Source organism: Lampris incognitus (genome assembly GCF_029633865.1).
Source record: "Lampris incognitus isolate fLamInc1 chromosome 3 unlocalized genomic scaffold, fLamInc1.hap2 SUPER_3_unloc_1, whole genome shotgun sequence".
NCBI classification, from domain to species: Eukaryota; Metazoa; Chordata; class Actinopteri; order Lampriformes; family Lampridae; genus Lampris; species Lampris incognitus.
This window is the reverse complement of record NW_026611070.1, coordinates 635,522-646,576: the sequence shown is the minus strand read 5'-3', so window position 1 is coordinate 646,576 and position 11,055 is coordinate 635,522. Positions and strand designations below refer to the sequence as shown.

Sequence of the window (11,055 nt, the reverse complement as noted above, 5' to 3'; positions counted from 1 at the left end):
TTGCACTTGCACTGTAACGTGTGCCCTATTTTTGAACTTGTCCATCCTGAGAGGTACTGATTTTTTTTTTTTTATGTAACGAAGTAGAATAGATTATTGTAAATAAAATGGTTTGTCGTGGTTGTTTAATTAAATGCATAAATTTATAGAATTGTCATCTGCATTTTTCTTTTTAAAATACCTACACAAACCTTTTTATTGTGTAGATTCATCCATCCATCCATTATCCAAACCGCTTCTCCTGCTCCCAGGGTTGCGGGGAGGCTGGAGCCTATCCCAGCAGTCATTAGCTGGCAGGCGGGGCGACATCCTGGACAGGCCGCCAAACCATCACAGGGCCGACACGCACACATTCACACCTAGGGACAATTTAGTATGGCCGATTCACCTGACCTACATGTCTTAGGACTGTGGGAGGAAACCCACGCCAACATGGGGCGAACATGCAAACTCCATACAGAGGATGACCTGGGATGACCCCCAAGGTCGGACTACCCTGGGGCTCGAACCCAGGACCTTCTTCGAGATGTGTAGATTCAGTTTCGCCTTTTTGAGAGCGAGGGACCCCCCCCCCCAACCGCTAAATTTGATCTCAACCACTACCATTTTTCACAAATGTATGACTGCCAAATTACTAGTGATACGCAAGTTTCCATGCAAATGTTTCACCTAGATTCTTACATTTTCCAAGCATTATTTCCAGTGCAATCTGTCATTTGTCTGCAGTACATTTCATGCAACATTGGACTTAATTCAGAACTCGTGAATTCGGATATAAATATCATGCCGGGCTGTTAGTTAAGCAAAGGTGTGAAGTGTAACGAAGCTGAAAGCTATTTACAGTACGCTTTTATTGACGACTCAAAACACAACATTCACATAATATACATCAACATCAGTGGTCGCCTTAAAACTTTTTCACCAAGTGAGGATTTACTGTCCAGAGTCGATTCTCTAAAAGAAGAAAAATGGGTCATGACTTCATGCTGTTAGAAGGTTGGCAAACAAAAAGGGGCCAGTGGTGATGAGAGGTGCAGGCATGTTCATGCATTGTCGGGAAGCAATCAAATTGGCAAAATCCAATCGTGACCTTTCATTAAGGATCACTCTGCTCAAGGCGCAACGGTATTTGGCATCAGTCGTGTCTTCAGTTGGATGAAAACTGGATCATATTACTGTGACACCGCATTAAAAAAAACTTGAAACACTGTGGTACCTCGTCCTCCGCAATACCACAGGCCAGGCAAGTGTGCCATGTCCCGTTTTAAAGCATATCACTGTATCTAAAGATTAACAATGACGGAAGCAAAGCCTTAATCTGACAAAATTCAAATTTTTGCTGTCTGACATAAAATGCAGCCTAGTTAAAAATAATCCCAAAAAAAAAAAAATCGAAACCTTCATTAATGATAGTACATCTAACAGGAATGGCTGAATCGCGTGACAAGGAAACCTTGCAGTGGTTTTCTTGCCCAGGGAACGGTGTTTCAAACATGCAGAGAGAACATGCTTCACCTGCCTAAATCTGCCTACACATTTCAACATTTAAAAAGGCACTGCATCATAGGAACGTAACTTATTTGCCTGCTACTAAAAGGCAAATCTCCTGTGAAAGTACTTAAATTTCATGAACAGGAAGTAAAAATGTCCACAGAATTAAATTAGATTTTATTTGAATAAAATATTTTTTTAAGATTGTTTTAAGGAGCACCAATTTCACAGTGATGTATGGTTTGCTTGAATGAGAACTGCAAGCACACACGCGCAGTTGTTAAATAAAGCATCAATGCGCTGAAAGCTTTTATCCATCCTCTTGAGTTTTTGTTTAGTGGTAGTTTTAAGCAGACAGCAAGTTGTGTATTGCAGAAAATCAAATTGTAAAAGAATTATGGTGAACCCAGCATTTGACCGCTCTTCGCATAGACAGCGAACCCACACAGTGGAGACGACAAAAGAAGAACGGCGTCGACTTCTGACCGGCAGTTTGACGACTGCCCTCCACTGATACAACAGTCTAGACACCACCACCTGGACGCCGGTCCAGCCTCATTTGTGCCTCTGCTGAAATTTAAATGCCTACAAGTATGCGAATGTGCAAACAGCATCATCTGATGATGAAAATACGCTTTAGTCTTTCAAATAAATACACATGCAGCTTTCCTTTGAGACAGGATAATTCATGAGGTGGAGGAAAAAAAAGGCAACGAGGAGAATCCTTGTTGCAGATAAAAGGCGGGAAAAAAATGGAGAGGTTGCGGGGCAAAGTGGTGGGAGCGGGCAGGGTAAACGATGGCATGGCGATATGAGTAAATCTATAAAACAAAACATTCCACGTTTGTTTTCTCTAATTATCTTATCAAGTGCAAAGAAAGAAAGAAAAATAAAAGGCATCCCATAGTTTTTTGGTTTTAAGGCGGGGCTACTTCAGGCAGGGGAAGGATGGGGGTCCTTTCCCCGAGAATTGTTCCATAAAATAAATCCTGTGCTCTGTCAACAGTCATCTCCTTTCATCCCATCCCTCTGTCTATCCATTTATCCAGTCTCTGCTGTGCAGCCTATTTAAGCCGCTCAATAAGTTCCTGTGTGAGGCCGAGGTTGAGTAGCTGCATGGTGGGGAATGTGGCAAGGTGCGGGAAAGCCTTGAGAAGTTTCTCCCAGCACAACTCCAGCAGGCTGGGCACCGCCAGCCAGATCTTAAACAGGGAGCCTGTCCTCTTGTTCTCATGGATGTTCACCACGCCACCGTGGATGTACATGCAGCCAGCCTGGGGACAAAGCGAGAGAAACGGGAGAAGGATGAGGTGTTTGACATATGAACAGCTCGTCGTCTTAACTCATCTTGGCAGTCACGCGACTGTCTTTCGCTCTCTGATCCGTTACAAAATGGGAAGGAAGAACATGAGACGGTATGGAGTCAGTGTCTTTAGCGGAACACTGCATTCAACCAGCTTGGGGGGGTAGAAAACAGAAAAAGTGAGCTGACAAGTATTACAGAACGTTTGACATACCTACATTTAAATCTTAATTTTGACAATTTCTTGATTTTAACGAACTCATTTGCTGATTGCACACAGAAAAATACTAATAATGACTTGGAAAAAGGGGCATTAAGTACAGGAATACTGCTATTCCAGGAAAATCCATTGACACTTGGACCCTGGTGCATTGTGGTACTCACTGGGGTGACGGCAGCACAGTGGAAGTAGGCCGGCTCAGGCATCACCGCAGGTAGTTTACTCCACTGGAATGACTGCAGGTTGATCTTCCACAGATCAGCCAGTATCAACTCCCCATTGTAACCTCCACAAATAAATACATCTACAAAATCGAAGGATAAACATCAGGAGTGTGGAACTACACTACTAGTTAAACCGGACATTGTCCATTTTTTAAATGATTTAGAGAGGAACTGACATGATATGGACATGATTCATTATTAAAACTCGTTTAATCAACATAGAGGTAGAGCAACAGTTTTGGTTGAGAGGTGACAACATTCACACTGGGGTATTTGATGTAGACGGAGAACGCTCACCATTTCGTATTTGCACACAGCTGTGACATCTCCTTGGAGCAGGATACCCTGTCAGAGTCATAGAAATGTTGCAATAGTTTGCTCTGGGACAGCAAGGACAACAACTTTAAACAGGTCACACGGTTGGTTCAACATACAAACCTATTTTATCATGAGGTTTAGTTGTAATCTCCTCCCAGGAATTGGTCTCTAGATTGTACGCATGAATCTAAAAGAATAAGCAAGAAATGAAAATCACATTACATGCCATCAGCAAAAAAATAACAATAGTTTTCTCTCACACATCATTATCATGTGAGTTTTATTTAGCTGAAGAGTACGTGTTTTCCAATGCAAATTTTCATTTACTCAAATGTGAAAAAATGCAAACACTAATGGCTTTATGGTTTCAGCGACATTCTAGGGAGGACAGCTCAGAGGCTAAAACCAGATATTCAGTGATGTTGTGAAAATAAGAACACCAGGTTACAAATCCCAAGTCCTTGTTTTTCTCAGTCTGTCTTTGAAAATACAGACCTTTAAAATGGGGTTGGGGCAGTGCTTCAACATGTAGTAGTTCAAAAGATACTTGCGCAAAAATCAGCCTTTAAAGACTAATGGTGTATGGTATGGTGGTACCTTGTCCAGTGGGTATGATGTCCATGAGGTTCCCCCTCCCAGAATGTAGATCCTCTGTCCATCGTGTGCTATCTCATGCCTGTACCTGTGAGCCGCAGAGCAATGTGTCACTTCCTGCTTGCAAACCACTGCAGTGTGAGACATTTTCATTTAATACTACTGTACATTTCACTGCAATGTCCAGGACTGGTTTGTTTTTTGGGGCTCAAGAATTACTATACCCACATCGCTCTATACACTGTTACTATATGCACAATGAACACATGACTGGTTCAGCTGGTTTAGGTTTTTGGTCAGAAAAATCATGGCTCAAACCCCTCAGGGTATACCATTATCTAGTGTTTGTATTGGAGTGAATTGCTTATTAGTGCGGTTCGATCCTGAAGAGTCTTGAAAAAATGATGTCCTACCGTTCCTCTGGAAGGTCGTTTGGGGGATTGTTAGGCTTGAGGTGGATCCACTCCCTGGTGGTGAGATCCAGCCTGTGCAGGTCTGTGCTATAAATGTAGCCCGTTGTCCCTCCAAACACATAAAGGAAGCCGTTGATAATAGCCATCGCCTATAGGGGGATACATTAAGTTGTGAAAATGGGACTGATTAGGACAAAAAATAAAAATACTTGATAACAAAACAATAGTAACTGGCAGGAAAATAAGAAATGTTTGAGAGCAGTGTGCCCAAAAAGCTCAAAGGTCAGTCAAGATAACTAGGTCTTAACCAACACCTCACAATTTTTTATTTTTTTTTGTATCCCGCCAATTACCCCACTCTTCCAAGCCGTCCCGGTCGATTCTCTACCCCCTCTGCCGATCCGGGGAGGGTTGCAGACTACCACATGCCTCCTCTGATACATGTGGAGTCGCCAGCCGCTTTTCACCTGACAGTGAGGAGTTTCCTCAGGGGGACGTAGCGCGTGGGAGGATCATGCTGCTCCCCCCGTTCCCCCTCCACCTCGACCAGATGCCCCGACCGCTAGTGCAGCGACCAGACACATACCCACATCCGGCTTCCCACCTGCAGACATGGCCAAATGTGTCCGCAGGGATGCCCGACCAAGCCGGAGGCAACACGGGGATTCGAACCGATGATCCTCGTGCTGGCAGGCAACAGAATAGACCACTATGCTACCCGGATGTCCCCCGCAATCCTTTTAAAATACAAACACGAACAGTGTTCAGAGCTCCCTAAAAAGGAGGGAGATTATAGACTGTGATGTCTGGGACTACCTGTCCATAGATTCTGTTTGGCTTCTTCCCCCGGCAATTTAACAGCGACCATCGCTTGTACTTGACATTGCAGACGTGAACGTCATTCCCGTTATTTTCACCAAAGGGGATGCCGGTGCCACCAAACACCAGCAAGTTGTTGCCATGCAAAACAGCTGAAGGGGACACAGACATGAACAATAAATTTCAGAGAAAATTAATTGAAGTTGAATTGTTGTGGATACCTATAAAGAATCCTGATTATCCCCTTGTCCCACAAAATAACTGAGGCAGAACAATGAAGGTTTAGTGATCATAATTCTGGGACATATCTCAAGCTTTTTAGGTTATCATAGTTTTACAAACTGATGTTACGACCATGTGATATCTTTCATAAATCATTTCAGTGCTTAGCCTCAATTCTCAATCCCTAAGCCCTCCCTACAACCTGTCCTGGAGCGGATCCAAGTGCAAACCCATTTCTATACCCAAAATGACTTGCTCATCAACCACATCCACAAAAAGTACTCTTCATCAGAAAACAATTATTATTATGCAAACATTTTGAAGTAAAAAATAAGAAACGGTGAAAAGTGAATATTCGAAAAACCCTTACAATTATCACACAAGTTTTTATGCTCCCCTGAGGTGGAAAGAGTTGACATGTCCATAGAGTTGATAAAGTAGATAAGGAATAAAGAGCAAAATAAAAATTTTCTCTTGAGTGTTTTTGCTCAACTAATTTGCATTTGAATTTTTCCAAAATTTCAAAAGATTGCTTAAAATTTGCCTGCTATTTGGACGGAATCATGACGACTGCTGAAGCGCTTGACTGCTTCCCTGTATGGAAAACTATTGGGAATGTGAGGATTATTACCTGACATAGAGGCCAGCTCCGTGGGCATGTAGCCCTCTGTGCGGATCTGCTGCCAGGTGCCCGTAGCAAAGTGGTACCGCCAAAGCTCCCTGAACAGCGGATAGTCCTCGTTCTCCGAGCCACCAGACTCATCGTAGTCCGGGTTGTAACCCCCAAACACATATAGGTTAGTGTTGTCAGCCACACAGCGATGCCCGCTCCGGGCAGGTGGTGTACGATGGGCTGGAAGATGAAATCATGAAGACAGGAAAATCACATTAAATGGGTTTAATGTGCTGGGAACAGATACCTGATTTAATTACTCATTAGTTTTTCTCTTTTTTTGGACCCCCCCCCCCTTTTTTTTCTCCCCAATTGTATCCGGCCAATTACCCCAATTGGCCAGCCGCTGGAATCGCCAGCTGCTTCCTTTCACCTGACAGTGAGGAGTTTCGCCAGGGGGACGTAGCACGTGGGAGAATCACGCTATTCCCCCCTGTTCTCAAACCCCCCTGAAGAGGCGCCCCAACTGACCAGAGGAGGCGCTAGTGCAGTTACCAGGACACACGCCCACATCCGGCTTCCCACCCACAGACATGGCCAATTGTGTCTGTAGGGACGCCCGACCAAGCCAGAGAAAAAATTACTCATTAGTTGCTGGTGTATTGTACAGCACAGCACAGATTACAGTAAAAGAACCTAACAATGGGTAGTAAATGTGGGCATTCCTGGCTAATGCTCAGGATAAGCTAGGCCAAGGAGGTGGAACAAAACAATATTTCACCAAGCTGGAAAGGGCTCCTCAATTTATTGAGGATGACTAAGGGGATGGAGAACATCTTTTAAAAAGACATGCTTGGAATAGAGGGCTCTTGTTTCACCCTCCATAAAGAGAGCGATCACAAGACACTTCCCCAAATGTGCATCCACGAATTTGACAATAAAAAAAAATCCTTCTCTCTCTCACTTACACTAAAACACACTCCCACTCATACAATCATCCTCTCGCCGTGTCTGTGGCCCGTCTATGTTTTGACCATTGCTGGACTGGACATTTGGTTCTCAGCAGCGAATGAAATACTATATCCAGGTAGTCTACTTTATAAAACTTTTTTTTATAAAAGTTACCCCATAGTGTCTGACAAATCAAAAACAAAACAGAACAAAATACAAAAAAAACAGGTGACACGACCACACACACACACACACACACACACACATACACACGCACAAACAAACAAACATACTAGATATTATTCCTTTTCTTTTTTCTACCCCGTCCCCCTTTTTTTCTCCCTAATTAGGTCCGGCAAATTACCCCACTCTTCCGAGTCGTCCGGTCGCTGCTTCACCCCCTCTGCCAATCCGGGGAGGGCTGCAGACTACCACATGCCTCCTACAATACATGTGGAGTCGCCAGCCGCTACTTTTCACCTGACACTGAGGAGTTTCGCCAGGGGGACATAGCACGTGGGAGGATCACGCTATTCCCCCCAGTCCCCCCCCCCTCGAACAGGCGCCCCGACTGACTAGAGGAGGCGCTAGTACAGTGACCAGGACACATACCCACATCCGGCTTCCCACCTGCAGACACGTGGCTGTAGGGACGCCTGACCAAGCCAGAGGTAACACGAGGATTCGAACCGGAGATCCCTGTGTTGGTAGGCAATGGAATAGACCACCACACCACCCAGACGCCCCCCAGATCTTATTCCCGATGGTGATTTGTCCATTTAAATTACCAAATCTCATCTTGTACTAAAACAAAAAACAAAAAAAAAAACGATAGTCGGACATACAGTAGACAAGAAGTCTGTCAACCTTTCATTTTTGGCCTTTAGGGGAACATTTAGATCCCTCTGTTTTGATCAGTCTAGAACAATCATGTTGTATAATTGTTACAGCAAATGAGAATCTCAAAGTGATGGAGACAGTTAGCTAGGAGTGGATTTGTACACCCATGCCAGCACTAGAACCTAGGGCTAAATCTAGCCCTGCTGTTGAATCTGTCATGAACCAGCAACAGAGATGATAAATTACCCCCGTGATTGCAAAGCTTAGTCTTGCACTACAGTTTTGGGTGCAACTTCTGTCGTTGTGTTCTCATGAAAGCATTTTTATTTCCTTGTACATGCCAGTTTGTCAGAGAACATGATTTGGTGGCATTTTCCAGGCATCCGATATTGGATAATTTTTGTCAAGTTTCAATTTTTTACAGATCCTCACAAATTGATGGTCTAAATTTATATTGTACCACCGACCTATATTGTACGATAGGATGGGCTTTGTCTCAGCAAAAGGCTGGAGGGTTAGAGGCAATATGGACACACAAAACACTAAAACAAACAAGTCAATCAAATAATGTCAAATATAGGGAAGGCATTGAAATGATGACAGACAACCGATGTTGTTGTTTATCAAACGACAATTATTCATTCATTCATTCATCTTCAGCCGCTTCTCTGGGGTCAGGTCGTGGTGACAGAAAGTTAAGTAGGGCACTCCAGACATCCCTCTCCCCAGCAACGCCCTCCAGCTCCTCCTGGGGGATCCCAAGGCATTCCCAGGCCAGATTGGACATGTAGTCCCTCCAGCGAGTTCTGGGTCTACCCCGGGGTCTCCTCCCAGTTGGCCGTGCCCGGTAAACCTCCAAAGGAAGGCGCCCAGGTGGCATCCTAATCAGATGCTCGAACCACCTCAACTGGCTTCTTTCAATGCGAAGGAGCAGCGGCTCTACTCTGAGCTCCTCACCCTATCTCCAAGGCTGAGCCCAGACACCCTACGGAGGAAACTCATTTCAGCCGCTTGTATCCGCGATCTCACCCTTTCGGACACCACCCAAAGCTCATGACCACGGGTGAGGGTTGGAACCAAGACTGACTGGTAAACTGAGAGCTTTGCCTTCCGGCTCAGCTCCCTCTTCACCACAACGGTCCGGTACAACGTCCGCATTACTGCTGATGCTGCACCAGTCCGCCTGTCAATCTCCCGCTCCATCCTACCCTCACTCGCGAACAAGACCCCGACATATTTGAGCTCCTTCACTTGAGGCAACAACTCATCCCCATCCCGGAGGGAGCAATCCGCCATTTTCCGGTAGAGAACCGTGGCCTCGGACTTGGAGGCGCTGACTCTCATCCCGGCAATCTCACACTCAGCCTCAAACCGCCCCAGCGCGCGCTGGAGGTCGCGTTCTGATGAGGCCAGCAACACCACATCATCTGCAAACAGCAGAGACGCAATTCCGAGGTTCCCAAAACGGACACACTCCTCACCTTGGCTGCGCCTTGAGATCCTGTCCGTGAATAGCACGAACAGCATCGGAGACCAGGGAAAACCTTGGCGGAGTCCGACACCCACCGAAAACGTGTTTGACTTTGTGCCGAGAATGCGGACACAGCTCTCACTTTGGTTATACAAGGACCGGGTGGCTCATAAATGACAATTAGCACATTCGAAATGCCATCCGCAATATATTTTGGTACTGCTACAGACGTATAGGGCGGATATACTTTTACAGAGGAATAAGCAGGATAAGCGGTTTGGATAATGGATGGGTGGATGCATGCATTTTGCCATTTACCACATTGCAAGTACACATGCAAGGGGACTTGCACACACAGGGACTCAAAAAGGACAACTTGATCACTGTTAAATGGGAACTTTTTAACTGTGCACTGCAGAATTAGTTTGCTGCATCTCGTGTGTTTTTGTCAGCGCAATGAACCCGAAATACAAAAGCGCACAACCGCAAATTCAACTCCACACCGTCTTTTGAGGTGACCACACAGAAAACAGGAACACGCGCAGCGACGCTCTCTTTTTCGATCACTAGCTCAACAACTTTGTATCAACCACCCAGCGGTTAACCAAGGTAACCATTAGCTTCATCATTCCTAGACAGACAACACTCTTGCTTTTTTGTATGTATGTATATATATGTGTGTGTGTGTGTGTTCTTTGCTAGTCAAATGCAACCCGTACGAGAAAGATCAATCTCGGAAAATGTTAAAACGTCACTGCTCAACCGTGCAAAGCTCATGGCTCCCGGGTTAACTTGATCCGCGCTAGCTTGACATCTGACTGCAGTTTAGCTTAGCTAGCGTGCTAATGTTTTGGACCGACCTGCCAGCACTACATCGTGCGGTGGCCTCCCTGTCAGTCTCTCGAATTTGTTGAGCTGGTCCGGACTGCGAGCATCGTCGGCGTCAGACATTGTCTCCTCGTTTTCCAATCTAGTCCAGGGCCGAAACGTTATACGAAGGGGACACGGAATCTTCCCACGTCGGTGATAAAAACATCCCAAATCATAACGCCTCCATTTCTCGGGTTATTTGGGCCCCATTCACAATTTTAGCCCGGCCCGTCAAAAACTGACCAATAAGAATTCTCGTTGTTGAGCCCTTCGCCGTCGGTGCTTTTTGTTTTTTTTCCTCACTGTCTCTTTATTGAAGCAACGAGTATTACAGTAACAAACGTTCTGCAAACACTGAGACAAAAACAGAACATATTAAGGCGTCGTTAGGAAGTAAGGATCATATAACACAGTATGACTTCATTCTCAATACGACATTACAATCAATAAGTTATCGAGGCGTCGGGTAAATGTAACATAACAAAATACTACTACTACTTCCGGCTGCTCCCGTTAGGGGACGCCACAGCAGGTCGTCCGTGTTCATTTCTTCTTGTCTTCCTGTCCTGTCGGATTTCAACCTCGTTCGGCACTTGCTTGCTTACTTGCGTTGTTGTTGCAAATGTAACATAACTAAATAAAAAGACAATAAAAATAATTAAGCAGAGGTAGGCAGAAAATTCAAGTTTCTTCTTCAAAAAAAATA

At 44.9% G+C, this 11,055-nt stretch overlaps 1 protein-coding gene across 1 annotated transcript; it reads right to left on the bottom strand.

Moving 5' to 3' along the window:
• Window positions 1–1,549: 1,549 nt before the first annotated feature.
• klhdc10 (kelch domain containing 10) lies at window positions 1,550–10,526 on the bottom strand. Its single transcript, XM_056301639.1, has 9 exons — window positions 10,340–10,526; window positions 6,236–6,457; window positions 5,380–5,534; window positions 4,564–4,712; window positions 4,154–4,238; window positions 3,677–3,743; window positions 3,536–3,583; window positions 3,179–3,318; window positions 1,550–2,765 (listed from the first exon to the last, which is right to left on the bottom strand). Exons 1-9 carry the CDS (start codon window positions 10,428–10,430, stop codon window positions 2,556–2,558), a joined length of 1,167 nt encoding a protein of 388 aa, XP_056157614.1. The 5' UTR covers window positions 10,431–10,526; the 3' UTR covers window positions 1,550–2,555.
• Window positions 10,527–11,055: the final 529 nt, after the last annotated feature.